A 26,349-nucleotide genomic window follows, 5' to 3' on the forward strand; every position below is an offset into this window, starting at 1 on the left:
ACAATATATGTTCATATTGCAAATTTAAATAACAGCAATAATAAGTTGAATAAAGATAAATAATCCAAAGATAACAGTAATAAGCATCCATATTAAATTTGCAACAAGATTTATTTTAAAGAAAGACTCGAATACATCAAATAGTAATACATAGCAAAATTTGCAATAGTATTGAGAATTTCTTCAAGTCCCAAATTTCTTGCACCAAGTCATCCCTAAAGTGATTCCAAGTATTTGTACTCACAACGTGATCGATCATTTCTCCTTCATTGCTATTTTTTTCTGTTAGGAGGAGATCAAGCATCTGATGTTTAATTGGATCAATTGACATCTCTCTTCTAAAATGGTTATGAAAAAGAGCACACGCATTAACAATTCTTGCTAGTGTTTTTGCTGGACAAAATGACTTCTCTCTAAGAATCGCCCATCTCATTTTAAGAAAATTGAAGCATCTCTCGATGACATTTCTAGTAGATGAGTACCTATAGTTAAAATATTCTTGTGGTATTGTCAGTTGATGATTTTGTCTTCAATCATTCAAATAATATTGTTGACCCCTATATGGAGTTAAAAATCATTCTCTATTTGTTTATCCAGCATCACACAAGTAATAAAAACCTAACATAAGTAAAAATCTTGTTAGAAAATAAATTTAATTTATAAATAAAAATAAGTTTGAAATAATCAGAACTATTATCTTATGATACTTTTAAACCTCTTCTTCTTGATAATGCATCCTCTAGTATTGTACCATCTGTAGCTGATCCTTCCCAACTAGGTAAAATATAGATGAATTGCATATCTTGACTACAAACTCTTAGAATATTCATAGCTATTTCACCTTTCCTTATTCTGTACTTAGGCTTGTCAATGTCAATGACAGTGCATCTAATGTATGTCCCATCTAAGGCACCTAGACAATTCTATAATAAAAAATATTATTATTATTATATTAATATAAAATATTTCTTAAATAATTTAAAAGAAATATAATGTTTATCCACATAATTAGAAAAATTATCTTGAACCATTTTCATCTATAGTCAGTTGAGTTATCAAGAACGGGCTCTGATTTCTTGAGCAATATTTCATGACAAAGAAGAATAGACTTCAGCACAACTGTGAACTGTCTACTAATTATCTCACGACTCCTTACAAACTGTCTTTTAATGACTCTATTCTTAGCATGGTGAGCACATGTATGTAAAAATATAGCAACCATCTCCTCAACATATATATTTTTGGTACTCGACAATCTTCCTGTACTTTGTCACATATCACATAATGCATGAAAACTTTTCCTATCCATGCATGTATTTTCTATACATGCCAGCTCAGAATCAAATACAATCTTCTTTAAAATAATTTTTCTAACCTTGTGTCTATCATACTCACCAAGATCAATCTTTTTTCTCTTGTTACTTCTCCTAATCAATAAATTAATACAATATGTATGCAATATACTAGTTAACGAAACAATGGCCCTATGAAGGTTGATGTACATTACAATGATAGATGTTAATTTTGGAAGCAACTCTTCTGACAGTCGATCCATCTAAATCAGAGTATTATGATAAGAAAAATAATATATTTTTTAGTAATATATTTCAATAAATTTAAGTAAATATTTTAATAAATTATATGTTAAACTAACATAAAATTTAAAATTAATAAAGGAACAGAGGAGGTTGGATAAGATGAAGGGAGAGGAAGAGATGGGAATGGAGGCATGTTGAGGGGGGAGGGTGGGACTGAGGGGTGTCTTACGGCGGAGGGGAGGGGGGTCCTAAGAGGATGGTGGTGAAGGAAAGGGGGGCCCTGAGAGGACAGTGATGGAGGGTTGGTGGGGGGGGGGGCAAGTTTTATATGGAAAAGAAAAATTTTTTACCACGGAGGGGAGGGGGGCCTGAGAAGATGGTGGTGGAGAGGAGGGGGGCCTGAGAGAATAGTGGCGGGGCCGGAGGGGAGAGGAGACGCTGCGAAGATAGTGGCGGAGGGGAGGGGGAGGTTTTATATATATATATAAAACTTACCACAGAGGGGGGGGGGGTCCTAGAAGACGATGGCAGAGACTAGGAGGATGGGTGGGAGGGGCTGGCAGGGTGGTGGCAGAGATGGTGGGGTGGGGGGCCTGGGAGGATGGGAGGGGCGGGAGGGTGGTGGCGAAGATGGTGGGTGGGGGGGACCTGGGAGGATGGTGGCAGAGACGGTGGGAGAGATGGTGGTAGAGACAGTGGGGAGATAGCGCCCCCTCCCTAGAAGACAGTGGCGGAGATGGTGGGCGGGTGCTAGGAGGATGGTGGCGAGGTCGGGAGGGGTGGGAGGAGGCGCTGAGGATGGTGGCAGAGGGGAAGGGGAAAGGTTCTATACGAAAAAAAAAATCTTATTAGTCACCGACGACAGCTAGAATGGCGGCGATCTCCCCGGAGGCGATGTGAGGCGGCAACGGCGAGAATGGCGACAATTTTCCCGTAGGTGTGAGGGCAGTTTATCAGCGGTGTGGGAGGAGAGGAGGAGAAGCAGGCGCATGGGAGGAGAGGAAAAGGGAAGTGGGCGCGTGGGTTTTGCTTTCACGGAAGAGAAAAGGGCAGGGGCAATTTGGTCCAAAATAATTATTAATCGATTACCACATTATCGATAATCTGATGGAAGTAATCCAGATTATCAATACAAGATAAATTACTATTAAAAATAAATATCAAATATAATTATCCGATGGACTCAGTTTAAATTACTAGCAATCTAGATAGATTGCCGACTATCACATGCAACCTATATTTCATTTAGTATTCTATTTTATCAAATTTTTTTAATATATAGATTGAAAATTATCTAGATTGCCAGCTATCAAACGCAACCTATATTTCATTTGGTATTCCATTTTGTCGAATTTTTTTAATATATAGATTGAAGATTTCTGCGCCACTATTTTTGATCGAAAATGCATCGACTAAAATTGTTGAGACTCGTCCAGCTTTTAGGTTACTGTTTGGCACAGGGACCGCGTGCCAGAGAGGCACCTAGTCTCTTTCTCACATGCGGTTGGTGTAATTATTAGATAAATCAGATCATTAGATCAGTCCAACAGTCATCGACCACAAGGATTACCCTTGTGTATTTAAACAATGCAAGATCAAATTAGAGGTCCTTGGATTGATTTATTGGGCCTGGCGCATATAATAATTTCTCTATGCAGTAGTGACATTCTTCTTTACCCAATCTCATGATGCCCTCATCACGAGTTGACCCCGCTCACAATTGGAGCGAGCCCCCACAATAACCCAATGGGGTTCGACATGGCTATGCTGTACTTCACGTGCTCAACAACATCACACCGGCATGCAAGGCTAAGCCTAAGGTGGCTGCCCAACCTAGGGACCATATGAAATGGACTTGACCCACAAGGCTGGCCCAACCCAACCTATAAATGGGATGGGCTGGGCTGCCATATGAATAGCCCAAATAACAACCGGACTAGTTTGGCCCGTTCCACATCAACCCAAGAGCTAATATGGGTTGGGCCGGACTAGTTCGGATGGACTATGAAAATTAAAAAAAAATCTTAAAAAATCTTATTTATTTTATAATCCCTGACTCCTGAGCATCGCTGTCCCACATCGTCGGCCGCTGCCGCAAACTAGCAGAATGATCGCCTCTATCGGTTCCTTTCCTTTTCACCTCCCAGCTCTACAGATCCGCCTCCTCCTCATCGTCGGTGATGTCGCCTCCGACCTCCGAGTCCGATCACGAATCAAGATACGCTAGCCCCCTCCTCCCTTCTGCCGACAGATGCCCCTCCATCCAACCTTCAGGCTATCCCCCTCCTCCTCCTCCGGGCCCCTTCTCCTTTCCGTCGATGGACACCCCTCCATCCAACCTCCAGACGAACCCCCTCCTCCTCCTCCTCCTCGTCAGTGCCACCACCTCTGAGTTAAATCTGACCGTAGCTCCTTCTCCTCCTCGGATTCTCTTGGTCTCTCTACTCTTCGAGTTAGATCCGTGCTGCCTCCCCTCGAACTCTCTCCACTCTCCAAGCTCGATCGTTAGAGGCACCGCCACCTCCGAGTCAAATTCGCTCGTGGCTCCTCCTCGGGCTCTCTCGGTTTCTCCATTTTTCGAGTCCGATCTGCGCCGCCTCCAGCCTCCCCTCAGACTCTCTCGGTCTCTCTCCACTCTTCAGGCTCGATCGCTCGAGACTCTCTCCCTCTCAGGCTCTTTGCCTCTTTTTTTTTTCACTCTTCACTCTTCACTCTTCAGTCATTTTTTGACTGGGCCTAGCCCGGCCCGGCCTATCAAATTTTAGGCCCTTATGGGCCGGGCTGGACCAACCCATTTTGACAATACTAGGACCATATACCCTACTCCCCAAGTGGCACGGTCACTCTTTGATGTGGGATCTAATGCAATGCATGACAACAGTATGTCATTTCTCTACTTTTTTTTTTTTTTTTTGCTCTAATCAGTCCCTCATATATGCAGACAGAGTACAAATCATGTATTGAGGATGCTACCGAAGACAAATATTGTTGACAACTTTCACAAAAACATGCATAGCCCATGAGCTTTATGAAGAAGACTGCAAACCCGTAGTTTTCTCCAACATAGGGAGACAAATGCACCCTCGTAGCTGGAAGTTTGCATAAGATGTTTCCCAAGTATTATGGTGCAATTTTGATGTTTAGGATTTTTTGTAGTTTCAGAAATAAATTTGAGGCTTTGATTGCTAGCGTATGTGGGAGGATGAGTTTTAGATTGTTGATCTTATGAAGCCTGTGCATAGCCTCATTGGAATATGACAAAAATATAAGCATATAGCTGCAATGCCAATCACCAGGCCACCCCCACCCCTCTTTTCCCTTTCTCTTCTCTGGCCCCACTTAAAGGGCTCTGTTAAATAGTTTTCCCCCTTCTTTTCACCCAGCAACAAAATACACCTCCACCCCTGTTGCGGGAATTGGACACCATACCTGATTGCCATGTGGAATACAGTGATCCATCAAACAGCCATTTAACAGGAGTAATTTAAGTCAATGGCTCCTTTTCACTTTGTACTCCTTGCAGTCATTCTTGTTTAATTCCAAATTATAGAAGATCTCGATTTGTTCCTTCATTCTCAATTGCAAAACTCTCAAATCCATGGCACAAAACAACAATTCTCATAATGGTTTTGGATAGATCCCCTCAGGTTATATGTATTAACAATGAGGGATTAAATACTGGCTGTTATGGTTCCTCTGTATGCATTGTTATATAATAAAAAGTAACATTCATTATTTATACTTTATTTCAGATAAGATTGTTTATCAAATTTAAATTTAAACTAAATTTTTAATAACTGAAAAATTTTCGATCTGAGTATGGATTCAGACATAACACTCTTATTTTTATGTTATTATCAGTTTTACACTGTTTTAAGACAAATGTTATAATGATTAAAATAGTCATTATTTTAGCAATGAAATATTATAAATTGCATAAAACAAGATAAAGAACTGCGGCTTCAGTAGTCAACAATTGTTCCCGCGTGTCAAAATGGACGAACGCGTTCTTAAAACACGCATTTGCTGGGATCCCACTTTTTTTCTGACTTTTGTTTTTCAGCTATCTTCTCGATCTTTTTCTGCTGCCGCCTCCCAGCTTCTACTCCCTTCCCAAAACGTAGCCCACCCAACGGTCGGTCCCCCGAGACCACTTCGACCCAGACTTGATTCCCATGCCTTTCCCTCCTCCTTGGCGCACCATTCTTCCTTTCTTTCTTTTTCTTTTTTTTTTTTTTTTTTTTTGTTAAACTGAGGTCAGAAACCATTTGCATCAAATATGTACATTCTTCTTATCCTTTGGTAAGATATTCCCATTTCCCTCAATGAAAGAAAAAATATGACCCCAATAATACATCTCTGGTCTTTACTCAAAAAAAAAAAAAAAAATCTCTGGTACCCACTACTTTTTCCCTTCACAAAACTTAGCCCACCCAACGGTCTCCAACCCTCCCATCACCTTGAGAACCACTTCGACCTTATGCTTGCTTCGCACGTCTCCCTCGTTACGACGCCTCCCCTCTCCTTCTTCCCTTCAGCGTCATATTGTTGACAACATCAACAGGAGCAGGTGACTATTTCTACGCTGTACGCACACAAGGAATCCTTTCACCGTTCTCAGAGAAGAATAAGCGACAAGAACAAAGGATCCACCCCGTGAGAGATTCGCAGCGGCCGAGGACGAAGAAAACAGAGGAAGATCTCCTTTTCCATGGATAACTACGGGAATCCTTACCCATACCCCTACGGGTATCTCCCTCCTCCCAACCCCGACCCTTACCACTACCGACCTCCTCACTACCTCCACCCTTCCAACTCCTTCCCGTCCCCTCCCATGAATCCAGACCCCCAATTCAACCACTCCGGCCATTTGGATTACCCCCCGCCGGCCTTCCCCCCGGCCTCCGTCTCTTCTTCCTCTCCCTCCTACGATCCCTACTACAATCCCGAACCCAATCCCTATCCCTATCCATTACCCCGCCCCTATCCCGGTCCCTATGTTTCCATGCCCTACGATTCCGATCCCAATTCCCCCAGCCTCCACCACGCCGGCAGCTCCCGCTACGAGCCCACCGCCCCCATCGCCCCCCGTCCTCCTACCCTCCCTCCCGCTCTGATAGCTTCTCCACTCACAGCCTACCGCCCGACCATCCTTCCCTCTCCACTCCTCCGTCCCTGAGCCATTCCTCGTCAACATCTTCGATGTATCCTCTGAATGATCTTCTTGCCAGCATCCGCCTCTCCGATCAGCCTCCTGATCTCCCCTCCATCTCCGGATCCCACCACCGCCCCTCGATGTCTTTCTCCAGTAGCTTCCCCCAAGCTCCGCCGTCCTTCTCGCCGCAGACCTCCTTCAGCGGCCCGCTCGACCCCCACGGCGGGTCCCACCACGGGCAGAACCTTCAGTTGGTCCCCTACGAAAACACCGGCGGCCTCAAGGCGTCCCTTAAGGTCTTGCTCCTCCACGGCAGCCTCGACGTGTGGGTGTGCGAGGCGAGGAACCTCCCCAACATGGACATGTTCTCCAAGACCCTGGGGGACATGATCGGCAAGCGGCTCACCAGCTCTCTCAGCGGCAAGATGGAGCACCTGTCGTCGATGACCAGCGACCCCTACGTGTCCATCACGGTGTGCGGTGCAGTCGTTGGCCGGACTTACGTGGTTAGCAACAGCGAGAACCCCGACTGGATGCAGCATTTCAATGTCCCGGTCGCGCATCATGCCGCCGAAGTCGAATTCGTCGTCAAGGATAGTGATATTGTAGGTGCGCAGCTCATTGGAACTGTTTCCATCCCGGTGGAGTCGATCTACTCTGGCCAGAGGGTGGAAGGGATTTACCCAATTCTCGGTCCCAACGGGAAGCCTTGCAAGCCAGGCGCTGTACTGAGGCTTGCGATACAGTATATTCCAATCGAGAGGCTCAGCATGTTCCATAATGGAGTCGGCGCCGGTCCCGACTACCGTGGCGTGCCGGGTACCTATTTCCCTCTCAGGAAAGGTAATAAGGTCACACTTTATCAAGATGCTCATGTTCCTGACGGTTGCCTTCCGGACCTGAGGCTGGACCATGGGATGCATTATGTGCATGGGAAGTGTTGGCGTGACATCTTTGATGCAATCAGCCAGGCTCGCCATCTGGTTTACATTACGGGGTGGTCAGTGTTCCATACAGTGCATCTGGTGCGGGATGCTGGTTATGGATCTGATTGTACTCTAGGGGATCTCCTAAAGACCAAGTCTCAGGAAGGGGTGAGAGTGTTGCTTCTTGTGTGGGATGATCCGACTTCAAGGAGCATTCTCGGTTATCAAACAGTAAGGCTTCACATATCTTTTTGTTTCATAGTGCTTCTGCACTTTTTCCAAATGATCATGATTTCCATGAATATGCCTTGTTATGTGCTTTTGTTGGGGCTTAATGTGATGCTATTGATATATGACTATCCATATCTTTGTAGCTTTTGTTTGGTGGTGAAGAGAACAGATCCCATTCATTCCTAGTATATCAAATAAGTTTTTTTGCTGTTGATTGGACATCATAATGACCTTTTTTTTTCTTTGCATAAGGTCATGAAATGGTTGATATTTGATTTAGTTTTGCGGTTATTTCCTTTCCAGATGAATAATTTCAGAATTATTTATAAATTCATTTCCGACTTTTAACCTATATTGTTCATTATTAGGTGGTTAAACATAGAGCGATGCTAAATCAAGGAACAACCTCACAAACACCTTGAAGAAACAGGGTTAGCACACCTGAAATCTCTGCTTATTAGTAGGGGGCCACAACTTTGGCATGTGGCCCTCCACCCTAACCGCAATCATTTAAGTGACAAATACCATTTCTTCTGGTTTCCTTTGAGATTTTTCCATTACTTTACCATTTGTTGTAAAAAATAGTTAATCTTGACACCGATTTGCATGTCAGTGATCACTGAACTTAAGTTTGTACTGAGGACCATTACAAGGTTAAGTTATACATGCAGAAGATAGGTTATCCTCAATCTTTTTCTCAACATGTACTTTATTTAGTGAAAGTAGATATAATGGTTAAAAGCTTAGGAAGTGTTGTCTTACTTGCTCATGTAACTCATGGTAAATATTGACTACCATGATTTTTGTAGTAATGATATTCTAGATGAAATATTTGATCTACTCTAGTATGAAAACATTATTGCAATATAAGCTAAAATATATAAAGCATTCTAATATTTTTATTCTTAATCATGGAAATTAAGACCTAAATTAATGTTTTGATTGTAGGAAATTTTATGATCAACTTCAAGTAGTGGGATGGCAAAGTTTTTATCTAGTAGCTAAGATTTCTGGGGCAAGCAATCTTATTGTACCTATCGTGTGTAGCTGTTCTAAGCTTGCTTGAATGAATGAATTTTTATAGCTGCTTCTAAGAATCAGAATCCTGAAGTCATATTCCAAAAATATTACATCAGATTACAGATACCTTTTCAATATTTGTCCATAGCGAGAGCTATTTTGTCAACCCAAAAAAAAAAAAGATCCCCATTGCTTTTTATATTCTTTAGACTGTTGAGAATAATTCTGTTTAGGAAATGTATCAATTAGGAGATATGTATCAATCATGAGAGATAAATTAGATAACAGAATATTTGATTGAGATCATGATTTATATGATTCATTGTATCTAGATCTTTATTAGGTTCATTGTATTTAGACCTTTGTTGGGCTCATTGTATCTAGAACTTTATTGCTTTATATATAGAGCCTCTTGTAACATAAATTGAATATATAAAAAGAGATATAATTATTTCTTTCACATAGTATCAAACTATTTCATGAGTGATTTAATTTCTAAAAGTGCAATTTTCTGCACCACCATCCCACATTCATCAATCGAAGGTGTCATCGCTACGCGGCGCACCACTCACCAATTGAAGACATGACTTCTTATTGCATTGCCTTCCTTCGCCGAAGCTATATCTACTTCTTTCTCTTCTGACACCGTACATAGGAATCTGTAAAAAAATATGAGATTCTAAAGTTGCCAACGTCACAGGTCTTTCAATCTCTGGCAACATTGTAATCACAACCATAAAGCTGAATGACAAAAATTTTGCTAACTGAAGCGTAGCTGTCAAGATCAAGTTTTTAGATCAAGGGCAGGAAGATCATCTCTTCAAATTCATTTTTGATATTCAACATCTTATCAAACCATCTGAAAGCAGATTGACGCACAACTACTTAGTCTTTTGTGGCAAGCCATTGATCCATCCTTGATAGCTATGTTTTGTCCTTATCGGATATATAAAGAGGTGTGGACTCGTGCTCACAAGCTCTATACTAGTGATGCCATCGGGATATATGATGTCTTATCCCGTCTGTTTCAACTGAGATAAACTGACACAGGTATGCAGACACACTTAGGCCAATTACAAGTACTTTTCATTGAATTTAATGAATCAATGCCTTTTACTATAGATTTGAAAGTACAATAGGCTCAACGAGAAGAGATATTTTCAGTTATTTGTCTGTAAAGTATTCGATCCAAGTATGAATCAGTCAAAATCTAGATCTTAGGTGGTGAATCTGTTTCTTCACTGATAGATTTCTTTTCACGATTACTTCAAGTAGCCTCTACTCTAGCTGTCCCAGAACATGTGCCTACTGAAGATACATCTATTCTTTTCACACAGTCTAGTTTACCTGGAGCATCCTTTGGCATTCGTGGGGGAAGTCGAGATGGTAGAGGTGGTCAAGAAAATATTTTCAAATGTAGTTACTGCAACAAGCGAGGACATAGTCGTGATACCTGTTACTCCTTGCATGAATTTTTTCTAAAGGTCGCTAATACAATATAAATAGAGGTTTCTAATGTTGATAGTCTACTGTCCATTGGACAGTCTATGTCGTCATATCTGTAGAAGAATATGTTCGTTTCTTATAAAGGCAGATAGCTCAATAGGCGATGAACCTATTGTCTCACTTGCTCAGTCAGATCACTCTACTACATGCCTCAATCATCTTTTGGTCTCTGGATTCTTGACTTAGGTGCTTTTGACCATATGTTTGATAATCTTAATCTGTTCTCTTATTTAACTGGGCCTAATGCTCTACTATCTATCACATTAGCCAATGGGTGTGTTACTCCTGTACGGGGTATTGGAACAGTAGCACCTCCTGCTTCCCTATCTCTATCTTCTGTTTTGTTTCTTTCTTGATTTTCTTTTAACTTAATTTTCATTAGTCAACTCACAAAAAAACTTAATTGTATTGTAATCTTTTCTTCTGATAATATTATGATTCAGGATTTGAGGACCGAAAGGATGATTGGCACGGGGCATGAGTCTCAAGGTCTCTACCGTTTGTCTGCTCTAGTCTCCTCTGAGTTACCTACTGCCTGTATGGTTGCTGCTTCTTCATTTCAAATTCATAGTTATCTTAGGCAATCCATTCTTAACTATCCTAAAGAAGATGGTTCCTGGTATATCTAGTATTAGTGAATTAGATTGTCAGTCATGTCAACTTGGAAAACATATTAGAATTCAATTTTCAAGCTGTGTTAATAAACGAGCTAGCACTCCTTTTGCTCTTGTTCACTCCAATATCTGAGTCCTTATAATATTGTCTCGAGTCAAGGTTACCACTATTTTGTTACTTTTATTGCTAATTACTCTAGAGTAACTTGGGTTTATTTGATGAAAAATTATTTTGAACTATGTTCTTTGCTTCTTTTTGTGCTGAGATTAACACTCTGTTTGGGGTTCCTATTCATACTCTTTGTAGTGACAATGCCTTAGAATACATTTCTACTCCATTTCAATCTTTTATGTTATCTCGCGGCATGATATATCAATCCTTGTGCTTTCACACTCCTCAACAAAATAGAGTGGTTTAGCGAAAAAACAGGCATCTTGTTGAAATAGCATGAACATTACTTTTACATATGCATATTCTTGATCGTTTTCGAGATGATGCTCTCCTTACTGCATGTTAATTGATTAATCGAATGTCCTCCAATATTCTTCAGGATCAAATTCCTATTTAGTTTTATTCTCCGAGATGCCTCCTATTCATTATCCTTACGTGTTTTTGGATGTGTATGCTTTGTTCATCAATTATTTTCCGATGCATCCACGTTATCTGCTCGTTCTATTAAATGTATTTTTCTCAGATATTTATGAGGGCAAAAATGGTATAGATGCTACTCTTTCGAATTTCATCGATATTTTGTTTGCGCCGATGTTATCTTTTTTGAGTCCACTCTTTTCTTCTCCAACTCTACTACATCTGAGTCATCCACCATTGTTGCGTCCACTCCTATTTCTCTTCTTTTAGGAACATTACTTTCATGCCCTCTCCAAGTTCTTCTTCTTTTAGGAAAGCAGGAAAGAGTGACCTCATCACATATCAGCGCAGGAAGAAGGTGCCTCAGGTAGAAACCACTGTAGCAGAAGTGCATGACACTTCGGCAAGACTTGTCGATACCTCTTTTGTACCCATAGCTCCTCCCACCTCGATCCATCAACACCATCACCATCACCATCACCTTCTAAACTTGATCTGCTCATTGCACATAGAAAAGGTAGACGTGCTACTACTAATGCTATTTATAATTTCTTGAGCTATCATCGCTTATCTATTCCCTATACAGCCCTTCTCTCTTTCTTGGATTCTATTTCTATTTTTTGCTCTATTATAGAGGTATTGGCACATCCTGGCTGGTGGGCAGTAATAATGGAAGGGATGTCTGCCTTGCATATTAATGGCACTTGGAAACTGGTGTCTTTGCCATTTGGTAAGACTACAGTCAAATGTTGTTGGGTGTATATAGTGAAGGTGTCTCCTAGTGGAAAGGTTGATCGTTTGAAGGCTCGACTTATTGTCAAAGGTTATGCTCAGATTTCTGAGATAGACTTTGGTGAGATCTTCTTTTCAGTAGCTAAGATTGCTTCAATCCGTTTGCTCCTTTCCTTGGCTACCATTCATCATGGGACCCTGCATTAGCTAGACATCAAGAAAGCCTTTTTGCATGGAGATCTTGAGGAGGATGTCTACATAAAGCAACCTCCTGGATTTGTGGCTCCAAGGGAGTACTCTAGCAAAGTATGTAAGCTCAAAAAATCATTATATGGCTTAAAGTAGTCTCCTCGAGCTTGGTTTAGCCGCTTTAGTTTAGTTATTCTGGACTTTGGATTAGTAAGATCTCAATCAGATCACTCTATTTCTATAGACATTCTGAGGGACGAAGAATAATTCTGGTTGTCTATATTGATGATATAGTTATTATTGGAGATAATTAAGTTGGTATTACTCAACTTAAGACTCATTTGCATTCACAGTTTCAGACCAAAGATTTGGGTTTTCAGAAGTATTTTTTTGAAATTGAGATTGCAAGATTTGAACATGGTATCTATATATGTTAGAGAAAATGTGTTAAATATTTTGAAGGAAATTGGATTACTGGACTCCAAATCTATTAGTACTCCTATGGATTTGAATGTCAGACGAGCACTAGGAGAGGGGGAGCCTTTCTCAAATCTCGGACGATATTGAAGATTGGTTGGCAAGTTGAATTATCTCATGATTATCAAACCAGACATCTCCTTTGCTGTTAGTGTTGTAAGTCAATTTCTAGATTCTCAAACTAAGGCACATTGGGATGTAGTAGCCCGAATTATCAAATACGTCAAGGCTGCACCTGGAAGAGATTTATTATATCAAGATGGGGGTTATGCAGCTTATGCTCAGCTAATTGGCTATACTGATGCTGACTGGGCTGGTTCACCATCTGATAGAAGGTCCATGATTGGATAGTGTATTGTTTGGAAGAAATTTGATCTCCTAAAAGAGTAATGAGCAGAATATTGTGGCCCATTCGAGTGCAGATGTTGAATATAGAGCTATGGCCCTGACTACTTATGAGCTAACATGGTTGAAGCAGTTGCTGGAGAATTGGGCATGACATAATCACAACCTATGAAATTATTTTGTGATAATCAGGTAGCAATCCATATTGCCTCAAACCTCATTTTTTATGAAAGGACTAAGCATGTTGAGGTTGACAGCTACTTTATTCAAAAAAATTACAGTCACGAGATATTGCGGCTATATTTATTTGTGTCAAGTGATCAGCTAGTAGATTTGTTCATCAAAGCACTTGGGAGTCCTCGGATAAATTACAGTTGTAATAAGCTGGGCATACATCATATATATGCTCTAGCTTGAGGTGGATTGTTGAGAATAATCCTGTTTAGGAAATATATCAATTCGGAGATATGTATCAATCATGAGAGATAAATTTGGAGGAGATAAATTACGTAGGAGAATATTTGATTGAGATCATGATTTATATGGTTCATTGTATCTAGACCTTTATTGGGTTCATTGTATCTAGACCTTTATTGCTCTATATATAGAATCTCTTGTAACATGAATTGAATATATGAAAAGAGATACAATCATTACTTTCACATAGACTATCATTGCTTGTTATTTCACCATCTTAATATATTTTCTCTCTTCATATTTTATTGCTCCACCACTTAAGCATCCTGTAATGTTCATTTGCAAATCTTTCTTAGCATAAGACATAGACGCCTCAACATTCTTGGTCACGAGACTGTTTTTTTGCTGAACATCCAACCTTCCAACCTTGCTTCTTTCTTATGACATTCTCCATTGTTTTCACTAGCATTGGTGATTACTCAATGCTATAAAGCTTAAACACTGACACTTCCATGTTAAATATTATATAAGAAATGAACAAAGACAAAATCCATTATGCACATGTCCTTAGAATGCAAATGTCCATTATGCACATGTCCTTAGAATGCAAATGTTATGCAAATCTCCATCTTGGGAGGTTTTTGAAGACTCATTATGATGAGATTCAAGTGAATTCTAATTGTAATGAAATAAAGTCACTTATTTGAGTAGTATGTATCATAACTGCCTTGAAGGAGGTATTTGGTATGGGGTGATCTATTCAAGATCAAGGATGATATGGATGGAGGTGATGAGATCATCGCATTTAGTTGTACCATAGTGATCCTACGTGTTAGTAATTTTAAATCAACCCCTAATTCAGTGATGGAATACCCGTCCTTGAGGTTGGAAATTCAAGATCATCCCTACGCAGTGATCTTAAGCACAAATATATAGACAAAAATATCCCTCAGTCTAGAAAAAAATTAGTATATCAATATATCATTAATATATTATATCAATATCATATATATATATATATATGATATATCATATTTGATATTATATATTATATTTATGATATATATTACATTATAATATATTATTAACCATATTATTGTCATATTATGATTCAATGATGATTTTAAATTAGAGTAAAAATATCTTATAGTACTTTATATTTATATAATAAAAATATTTAATATATTACTTTTATTTATCTTATTTTTCTAATCAAAGTAAATATTTATATTAATAAATAATATATTATAAGTATAAATAAAAATATTAATTCTATAATAACAATTAATATATTTTTATAGGATTAATAATTTATAAGACTAATAAATATATTTTTTTGAAATTTATTAATTATTAATATATTAATAAATATAGTAATATTTTATTTATATTATATTATATATGATTAATAAATATATTTTTATGGAATATATTATGGGTAGTTTTGGTATTATATTATCAGTAATCTTGAATTCTCATAGCATACCAAATAGGTTATTCATGGATACTCGAGAATCTTTAATTACCAGATCATATTCTACTAAACATAGTAATCTTAGATCACTGGTGATCATATCACCATAGGATTCGGATCACTGGTGATCTTAAATCACCGTGGTGATCCTATTTGGATCACCAAACGCTACCCAAAAGGAAATAAATGTGAGAAACAAGCAGCAAGTGTGAAACAATGCTTGTAAAAGAATCCCAATGCGAGAAATGGGAAGTGAGAACATTATATATATGTGTGTGTGTGTGTGCACGCGCGCGTGCGTGCGTGCGTGTGTAAAAAATACATGAAAAATAGCAAAGAAATCAAAGGGAAACAATGAAGAAACTAGTCATTAAGGAACCCCCTTTTTGATTAGATATCGCTCTGTCTCCTTCATAAAACAGAAAATTAATCTACCATGGGAGACGGATTTTTATAATCAAGTCTTCAGGTACTAGTGTAACACAAAGCAAAAAAATTACGCAGCTAATTTGCAACCTCCTTATGGCTTGCTTTTCAGTGGTACCAAACTGAATGCTGTACCAAGGAGCATTGGTCCAGTTGTATATCAAGTAGGTAACTTTTTCTTTGAGGAAGCTTTTCCTTTCTTTTTCTGTCCTTATATGTTGGATCCCTATTTTGGGTTATATTTATTCCCTTTTTATTAATTAAAATGTAGGGTTCGGTGTTCCTAGAAGTAGGAATTGAGAGAAGCAGGTGCACAGCATTAGACTGGCTATAAATATCATGAATAGAATTTGTTTCCTACGAGTTTCCCATGCAAGTTTCATTCATTTCCTGGTTGCATGTTTCTTGAAATTATGGTCTAATCATCTAAGAGGGCTACGATGGGGGGAACTCAAATTCTGCATCGCACAAAACCCACTTTGTATCAGTTTCCCAATAAACCCCAATTGGAGAGAGAAACACATTTCTTGGCATCTATGGTATGGATTCCTTGGGTTCAACTACCCCTAAACCCTCTCTGTCTGAAGGGAAGTCATGCTTCCCCCTGATGGTTTGAAGGTCTAGAGGGAAAGGAATCAGGTGACAATACGATATGAGGATTATGTGCTCTTAGTATGGGTTCCTGCTTCCAAATTTTCCAACATGTATTTCATTATCTTTAGAATAGCTTATTGGGTTGCATTATAAACAGTTATCACACGTCTCATTTTTCTTTACCAGTTAATTATCTTCATAGTTAATTTTGGATATGAATATTTTTGAATGGCATGTCATGGTACCGAAGCCTCTAAATGTGGTCTTAGAAGGCATCTATACATGTCACTTGATGCTGTGCTTGTCAATGTTATGTATGCAGGATGGCTTAATGGGAACCCATGATGAGGAGACTCGGCGATTTTTCAAGCATTCTTCTGTGCAAGTGTTGCTTTGTCCTCGTTCTGCTGGAAAACGACACAGCTGGGTGAAACAGCAGGTTAGCCTTCAATGATTACCTTATTTCCCATTTGGGCTTGGCATGGGCTTCATGTATCTTGATTATTGATTTTCTTTATACTTTCAATTTTATGATCTACCTATGGAATTTTCAAAATGCTTAATATGGTTGCTTTTGTTTTGTGTATGTGGCAGTATGGATGCTTGGAGTTGGTAGTATTACTTTGTGTTATACATGCAGTAATAAATTGCCTAAGGTTTTGATAATGAAGCTAAATATTGATGTTTGTAAACAATGTGTAGTTGGTGATGATTGCAGTACTTATCCCATTCTTGCAGCAGGGATGGTGCATAATGTGTAGTTGGTAGATGTGACTTGTACGTATGCTGAGCTTGTTTGTGCTAATTGTCCATGTAGTATCTATGTTGGTTTCTTAATTATGGTGCAATACTTGTTTTAAAGGTGGCACCTAATATTCGAGTTTTACAAGACATTTTTTTCTCTGCTATTGATGAGGTTACCAGGATACTTATGGAAGAAAGTAGAATAATGGTAAGATTTCCAAAACCATGTGCTTATGTAAATAGCTTAAAAGTGTAGAGTCCAGGTTTTAGAAACCTTTTTCACTGAGTTCATGGGTTTATTACTTTATGTGATTGTTTTTTCCTTGATTTTTCAGCTTTATTTTGTCTAAATGAGATCTGTCCAGTTCTGATAACATTCAAGAATCAGCTTTGAGGGTCGACCACTAATGACCAGTAAGCAGCTTGTGAGACAGAGGGTTGATGAGAGTTCGATCTTTCTTTTTTCTTTGACATTGCAGTATTTTTTTGTTGTTGCTAATTTCTGATTAGCAATGTTAAATTGCTGACCCGGAACCAAACTTACCCCAGACTGGGTCACAAGTCCTCTGGTACATTAAAGTCAAATTTCCTGATCTCCTCCCTCATCTCCATCTCTCTTCTCTGCTTAACCCTAACAGTCTATTGCTCTATGTCCACCTCTTTTCTTCTATCTATCTTCAATCTTTCCTCCCCAAATCATAAGAAAGTTTTTAATTGATTTCATTGGTTTTAGTTTCTCCTCATCCTCCTTGTTCTTCCATGTGGTTCTGAAAACCAGTGTAGACAAAGGAAAGAGGGAGGAGGGACGGTTGGGGCTCTAGATGTGCAATCATTAGGAAGAAGAGAAGGGGTTCTTTTTCTAGTGGCCAGAAAGGGTTGTTTCTATTTCTGACAATGTGCCCTTCTTATCTACCCATCTATTTATACCTCAGTGAGAGTGGCCTAGTTGGAGGATGGATAGATGGGGTGGTGACATGGCTCTGTGGTGCTCTGGGATAATTTATGATGGAGATCAGGGAGAGAAGAAACATTTGGATCTGCATTTCCCCATTCCGAACTTCTCCTGTGTTTCTCTCCTCTTCTGCAATCCCCTTTCAGCACCATAGTTGGCCGCCATTGTCACAGCCAACCTCCACCACTATCTCAAGAGTAGGAATTGGTGGGTTTTAATTTCAGGGGACCGGCATACAATATGCATGTGATTAGCCACTTCAATGGGATCTTTCATTCTAGTCTTAAGTCGATAATTTTTTTTTCCTTGAAGCAAAACTTGGCTTGGTAAAATGAGCTACCAACTTGGGTAGTTCAGTCATTTGAAGTTTTGAGCAGCTCAATTCAGCCATCCAAGGAGGTTCATTTAAATTTTGGATTTGGACCTGAGCCAACCTAGCATTATTGGCAGAGATGGCAATTGGCTGATGCATACGTGAAATTCAGGTCCCAACAGGACATCTCACGGGACACTGAGATGGAGTACCATCCCATTTGTCGGGATAGGTCCATCTCGCTAGCATCTCAGCATCCAGATTAGGATGTCTTGGGACATCCCCTCTCCTAAGTATCGAGATGGGGCAGGATGGCGGCACATCATGTTTCATGGGAAAACTGGGACAGTCCCGTCCCATGAGATTTAAAACCTTAGCACATGCATTATCAAACATTGTCTGATGTCTCTTGTTAGTTCGGCAAAGATTTGGATTCTCTATGATTGGGCTACATGATATTTCCTTCATTCCTTACATTTGTGTCAAGCATGTCAATAATGAAGTTTGAGATGGAAGCTTCATTGGGGAATATCATTTTCACTTTGGACCATGACTATTGACTAAAATATAAATTAAGTTTAATTTGTTGCAGTTTCAGGGTCTTCTTGACCCAGCTTTTATCATATGTCATCTTTCTTGGTTCATCCAAGAGTCACGTCATGTACATAGAGTTGATGAGTAGTTTCCAAGAACATTTCAGCATGCTGTATGCCCTCTTTGGAAGTTGAAATTTGTGAACATATTATTTTAGTTGCTTTTGAGGTTTGTCTTATTAGGACTGTCTAAGAAACAACTAGAAAAGGTCGATAATGCAAGCTTAGGACTAATGATCTCTAGAAGGTTATGGTGGGTTGATGTTCTTCTTAGAATTGTAAATAACCTTTCAGACAAAGCAAGCGGCTAGTGAGCTGCAAATGCATATGCAAGTCTTTAATTAGACCCTGGTTCAATAGCTAATATTGCACTTTGTTCCTTATTCTCTGCAAGAATTGTTCCTTGGAAGCATATTGAGATGAGGAATAATGGATTGACCACATTATGTGCAATTTGCATTTTTTTTCTTGTCATCTAGTTAGAATTTGTTCTCTTGGATTTGCTTATGTGTTACTGGTGAACTTTGCTTGTGCTTAGGAATAAAATGACAGTACTAGGTTAAAAAAGGGCATAGGTCAACTACATTTCTTGGTAGAGATTGTTATGGCCTGTAGCTTTGTTATCTCATGACGAAGTGTTAAAATGACTCCTACATGGAATACCGAATTGCCCTCGAACTGGGTGGTTTGGAGCGTGCCAAACCATACCAGTTGCCTATCAGTGTAATTCGGGCATTCGATTCGAAACACTGGTTCAAACTGAGCGAGGGGAAGGAAAGAGAGAAAGAGAGATAGAGGAAGGAGGAAAGGAGAGGGAAAGACTGGTGGTGTCCCGCCAAGGCCATTGGAGGGCCGCCGAGCCCTCTGGGGCTCCACTTTCCTGCAAAATGGTCTTGCTAAACTAGAAAAATGCTGCATGCTTAAACTCTACATTTTCTTCTTCTAGTATCTTATGCGAGTTGCTTTGATTTCATCATAGAACGATCTCTGTTTAAGCTCCCTTTCTGCATAACTTGCATTCACACAGTTATTCTTATCTTTAACCTTCTACTATTTTGTGTTATTTGAAACTATGGGTGACATCATATCAGCAGGCTCCTAATCTCCTTAAATTCTTGCATGGATATTTTCTATTCCTATTCAGGTTCCAACTCTCCTTGCTTTTGCTAATTCATTTTAGGCTTTGATCGTTTCCTTGTTGAAAATTCATGCCTTCTTATGATTCCTTGTTATATAATGTATGAGTTCAAAATTGCTATAATGATTGCCTTATAGAAGATTCATCAGATTTTTAAGAACACATTTTCAAGACAACCTTGTTTGCTATCAAATTTGCACTATAAATTCCCTTTCTCTCTGATCTAAACATATTTAGCAGGATCTCGTGTTCTTATCTGCATACAGAACTTGAATACTATCTGAGTATCTATGTAGTTAATTGCTTGATTTCAAAATAATTCATATAATTCTTATCTTTTCCTTGGTAAGTATATTGCAATATTGAGGTCTTGATGGTGTTGTTGGTTTTGCTTAATTTTGAGAGGTAGTCATATAAATACTTGTTTATGTGTCTTGGACCCATAGCATATAACTAGCTTGGAATAGATTGTGATAAAAGATTATTGTATTGTAGATCTTTGGCTGATAAAATATCTAATCTCTTTTCTTGTCCATTTGAATTTTTTAATTTTTTAATTCTTATCAAAAACTTTCATTCCTAGTGAGACAAACTTCTTGTGGTTTTAAGGACTCACCTTGTTCTTTATTTTCTTTTACTGTTATCCCTTTGTTCCACTAGTTGCATTGATGAGGATCAAAGCTGTTGTGCGATCAGCAATTACTTTTCCTTACAATTTTGTTGTCAAGTAGTTCGTTCTTGCAATTACCTGAACTCTGTGGGTTACCATTAGTACACCCTAAGAAAAGCTTCTTCTTAGAGGGAGGGATTTGCCAGGACCATCTTTCAAGCTTTTATTGTTAAGCTGTAACTTGGGGGTGGTCATGTGGTTGGTTTGCCTAGGCAAGCCCGCCTCAGCTGTTAAAAGATGTTGGTATTTAAGCTTGCCTCATCAGAGCTCTCATATTGGCATCCTACATATGGACAAGATTCATGTACAATTTTTGATGGTGCTTTTGTAGTTCTTGATCCTACAGAGGCTTCAGAATGAATCTAACTGAATATTTACTTCACACTAAGAAGTAGACAAGGCTGGGTCATTGGCACTTTAAATATAGATGCAAAATGGATATAATTCTGGCACATTACATGGCTTCCATTTAAGCTCAATGAATTGTAAATAAGATTCCAATTATCACAGGCATAGGGGATCTATAAAGATGGAGAGTCGGATACCTTTTGGTGTGAGAGCATTGCTGAAACTTCATTGGCATAGGAAAGAGAAGGGCCTAATCTTGTAACATAAGGTAATGTGGGTGAGGGAGGTGGAAATGATCATTAAACTTTAATTATATAATAGAGACTATTGGGCTATTGGCTGTACGGCTTTTGAATATCAAATGCAAGGAGATGGATGAGTTGTTCTAGTCAAGATAGCCTTGTGATGGCATGTGTGAATGGCTTGGGAGCTTGTATTTGTATTTGTTGGAGAGTTAACTATATGAATAAGGATTTTGGTGTAAGGAAGTATTTCCGTAGTTGCATTTGAACTTTGGGATTTGCATTGGTCAACGTAAAATTGTGAATTGATAGCTGATGTTGGGTATCTTTGTTATTAGTAATCTCCTATGTTTGTTTTTCTTTCTCAGTAAATCTCAGTGTCTTTCTTTCTCAGTAAATCTCAGTATGAACTAAAGCCTTGTTATATGAAGCAAGAATTAGGTGCATTGTAACTTAATTTTAAGAAGTTATCATCTCTGATTTTGGATTCATGCTTGTCAAGGTGCTGTAGATGCTGATACTCAAAATTCATCATTGTGGAAAGATATGCAACATCACCAATACGATGGGATGGCCTCTTATTTTTTGCATTAAGCCTGCTTTTATAGTTTCTCTTGCTTCTTAGTGGTAAAAAAATGTTCTCAGCACTGACTCATGATAATGAGTAATGACTAATGACTTATTAGAATGAATCTAGCTTCTTAAGCAATGGTAACAATAGTAACAATGGTGACTTTTGTTAATCATATCGACATATATCACACTTTTTTAAGAAGCCAAACCTTCAAATTAGCATGAACTAGCATTATATTGGATTCAGTAAATTAAAACACAACAAGAAGCTTAAAAAAGATTGGGGAGCTTTGAAGAGAGTAATAACTGATGCTTGTCCTATCAATGGAGTTGTCTCTGACCCTGTTTGGTTCCCTAAATAAACATGAATAAATCTGAATAAGGCCCTCCTATGCTTATTTGAATGGCAAGAGCCTAGATCTAAAAGGATCCATCCATATGCCTGACCGGAAAGTTTGTCCACAGAAAAAAGTAGTTCATGAGACCTCAAATTCCCACGTTCCAGCATGCAATTTTTCAGAATTATTTAGACTTATTCAGCCAAACAACTTTTTGTGCTCTTGAATAAAGCCCTGATGATGAGGGGCACTTTAGGATTTCGGAAAAAATGGAAAAGCTCCTTTTTGGTACTTATCAGTTTAACCAGGTTGAAATTATTTGAGGGGGAGGTTAGCTGATTAACAAGGAATAAGTACCTTTTTGAGTAACATTATTAAATATGATGGTTAAAATTATTTGGGAACAATAGAGGGCCTTCATGTAGTTCAATTGTGTTTCGGCAGTCTGATCACATGCAGACAAGTAACAAATTGTATCATATTTTGTTGTAGTGTGCCTTGATATTAAGTGATACATAATGGTGCCCCTACATCATGCTAGCAATCATATAGAATGACATTATATGGACCAGCATTTGAATCACTGGTAAATACTCAAACATTTAGTCGAGTAAGGAAATTGATCGCTTGTGACAATTTAATGAAATTATTATGTGTGCATGCACCATCTAAGTGTTCTGATCCAAAACATTTATGACTTGTTCCTCTTTCCTTAATGCTTTTTTTTTTTTCCAAGTTTGTCCAATTGGGCCTTATTTTATCTCTCAATTTCTAGAGTTCAAATAATCACATTTTTATCCCAATGAGCTTCCAGTTACATGCTATGCACAGAACATTTGTCCCCTGCTTCATTGGTGCTTTAGTTTTTCCTAACTTTGTTTAATGTTGCCAGCATTTTGTCTCATGAATTCCATTCTGAGGACAGTCGCATTGTCATGTGAATAAGATTTTAATTTATATATATTGCTTTGTTCATGGTCATCTTTTTTGCCTGATAAGCTTCTCATGTCATAGAAGGATGTTCTGTTCTTTTGTACTTGAGAAAAAGTTACATGGACCATGCAATCGTAGTATCCATCTGGTGTAACATAAACATTGCCTTATGGTCTTATAACAAAGATAGAAGATTCACATGTCATGATATATATGAATCCAGTATATCTGCAAATTACTAACCAGAATTCTTGGATGTCAGGAAACTGGAACTATCTATACTCATCATCAGAAAACTGTGATTGTGGATGCTGATGCTGCTAATAATAAAAGAAAAATTATTGCTTTTATTGGAGGGCTTGATTTGTGTGGTGGGCGGTATGATACTCCAAGACATCCTCTATTTAGGACTCTACAGACATTGCATAAGGATGACTATCACCAACCTAACTTTGCGGTAATTGTTCAAAGTTATTTTTGTTTTTGTTGGTTGGTTGCATACCTGATGTTTTCTGATTTTATTCTGTTTTATTTGTTACTCCTCTGACTTGACTTTGGTGTGTTAAGTGGCAAGGCTAGGGAGCCTTTTCTTACCTTCTCATAGGTATGCAGTAAAGCAAGAAGAAAAATAAATCACTAAATCAGTGGCAGACTTGATCAAATAAACTTAACGTTAAAATTCATTAGTTTACTAGTTATTTAATTAATGTGAAAGAGGCAAAATGGTGTGTTCAATAATTGTTCACTTTGACAATTCGTGATAGTTTGTCATCCTATGTGTAGAAGTACTACTCGAATATCTACCAACAGACCTTATTGCCTTTGATAGTTTGGTTTAGTTGGGAACATCTTAATCTTCCAACTAAACCTCAAATTCCTTTCTTCACGTGGTACCACATCCCAATCGATTCATTACTCATGCCATGGGCGGTTAATTTCTTTGGATCTGATTATTGCCATGTCCTATTATAAACAGAAGTGGGTGCAGGTTTAGGGATTTGGCAAGGTTTAAAAAGTTAGGGGATTCAAGTGCCAGTGAAGCATCCATACAAATTTATATATTGAAAAATTATTAAATGGTTATTATGATAACGTTACCTCTTTTTTTTTTTTCCTTTTGCATGTTTAGACTGACTAGTTTGTAGAAATTTATCAACATATTAGTGTAACTTTGCTCTGCTCAATAATGCTATGGTACCATAGAAATTTCACAAAAAATGATGCTGCAGATGTGTAACTCTGCTATTTTTTATCTCACTGACGGGCAATGTAATGTGCAATAGCAGTTGCCAAACAGGACTGGCATACGTAAGTTGTGTCTTTCTTTGTTTGAGACTTCTGTACTCCTTCAGTATTTCATTTTACCTTGCAGACTAAGACTAAAGACAAAGTTATCATAAATTCTATGCCTAAGGATTCTTGCTGCCATCCACTTATTCAAATTAATCATTTGTCTGATATCTTTATGTACTGCAATCAAATTAAAGAAATCAGCTGAATATATTTTATATGATCACAGCAGTCCTTTCTATTTTACTACCTCCACCTAATCCCACCATTAAACAACTCAGTTGGGTATGAGGTATCCTCACTTCAACCTTTTCTCTCATTTCCCTTTGCCACCTAATCCATTTATTCCAATCACCTCAGCTTTTTCCCTTCCCCACCTAACCCTGCTTCCATCTTGGAGAGAAACTTGGCCTGAGAGCCAAGCACCTCCCCTTCCCACTTCTCTCTCTCTCTCTCTCTCTCTCTCTCTCTCTCACACACACACACACACACACACACACACACACTTCTCCATATATCTGCATGCAAAAATAACTTACTATGCCCTGCATCTGCTGCATCCAAGATTTTTGATCTTCAAAGTTTTAGATATTTAAGGGAATACAAACTGCATTTTAGTTTACCAAATAAAAACATCAATGAAGTCTCCATTAATAGGCATCATGACCTTTGAGTGCATCAAACCTATTTGACCAGTCTAAGCATGCATTTAAAATTCTCTATAGATTCGGTTCCCTGCATCCATCTGCACAGGTATTCCACAGACACCTCAGCCCATGAGAGATGCTTTCCGAATGCCCATATCGGTACCTAATAGTCATCTCCTTCAAGTATGTTTGGCTTTTGCTTTTTTTTCTAGCTCCTAGAACTACATGATGGTGTTTTGATAAATTTCCAGGAGTTCCATTTTTTAGAGAGTGTAATTTTTGTCACAAGAGACTTGCAAATGTTGCATCTTAGAGTATATGACTATTAGATCTTATGTCTGCCAATCCACCTATCAAAGCCTTGTCATCTCTTGCTTCTCCCGGCTCAGCTCCTGCAAAATCAAGTTTTGCCCAGAGAGTTGTTCAGGACCAAGAATATTGGACTGAACACAGCTGTCATCCCATCAACCAACTAAATGTAAATGCCAGCGGTAGCCATGTGGTGGCAGTTCACTTGATAGAAGAGATATTGCATTCAGATCTGCGGGGTTCTCGCAGTGGTTGACATGTGTAATAGGTACAACCATATGGGTTGGTACATATACTGGTTCAGGAAGGCATTCAGTCTAAGCAGGCATAGGTTACTATATTCTGGATCAAGCAGGTGTGGATTAACAGTTGATGCCCAATTCAATGCAGTTTGTGAGCCAGCAAAGTTTGATGCAGTTGGAGTGTGGTTTGGCACAATTTACACCAAATATGGGGAAGTATGTGCAATGTAAATACCCTAAGGCTCTTTTAATGTTACTGCACTAAGAAAGTGTTAACTGGATCTCATCAATCAATAAGTTATATGTCATGTTTATGTGGCTATTTCAAATGGAGAATTTGATTGATAGTTGCAGTTCTGCAAATAAAATATTTGATAGGGGTGCCAAAATATGATCCGACCCATCAATTCGATCCGCGTTCGACCCGCCTTAAACAGGTTTGGGTTTGACTTAAACAGGTTCAAGTTGTAAATGTGTCGACCTGTTTAATCCATTTATTAAATAGATCGGATTTGGGTTTAAATTTTTCAACCTGCCCAACCTGTTTAACCTGTTTATGATTTTTATTTAAAGTATTTGGTCTATGGGCCCATGGTAAAATTTGAGCAGCCTATTTCAAGGCTCCCACGGCGGTGCATCGTATCCAAATTTTAGCACACAAAATTTCAGCGCCCCGTCATCCCGTTTCCGCGCTCGTGCTTTTCCTCTTCTCCTTCCTAAAAAGCCCTAGAGCCTAAATTCTCACCGTCTCACCCAGTCACCCTCCATCGCTTCCCTCTTCCAT

The 26,349-nt window shown here is 38.7% G+C and overlaps 1 protein-coding gene across 2 annotated transcripts in view; it reads left to right on the forward strand.

The window, feature by feature from the left end:
• The first annotated feature begins 6,583 nt into the window (after positions 1 to 6,583).
• Positions 6,584 to 26,349, forward strand: part of LOC105054164 (phospholipase D beta 1) — a 31,466-nt gene continuing 11,700 nt past the window's right edge. For both annotated transcript variants that reach the window (XM_010935609.4, XM_073246164.1), the window contains exons 1-3: positions 6,584 to 7,850; positions 16,556 to 16,672; positions 23,340 to 23,534. In XM_010935609.4, the coding sequence (XP_010933911.2) occupies positions 6,741 to 7,850; positions 16,556 to 16,672; positions 23,340 to 23,534 (1,422 nt within the window). In that variant the 5' untranslated portion in view covers positions 6,584 to 6,740. The remainder of the gene's footprint in view (positions 7,851 to 16,555; positions 16,673 to 23,339; positions 23,535 to 26,349) is intronic.

This window comes from Elaeis guineensis, chromosome 11, assembly GCF_000442705.2.
Source record: "Elaeis guineensis isolate ETL-2024a chromosome 11, EG11, whole genome shotgun sequence".
In the NCBI taxonomy this organism is placed as follows: domain Eukaryota; kingdom Viridiplantae; phylum Streptophyta; class Magnoliopsida; order Arecales; family Arecaceae; genus Elaeis; species Elaeis guineensis.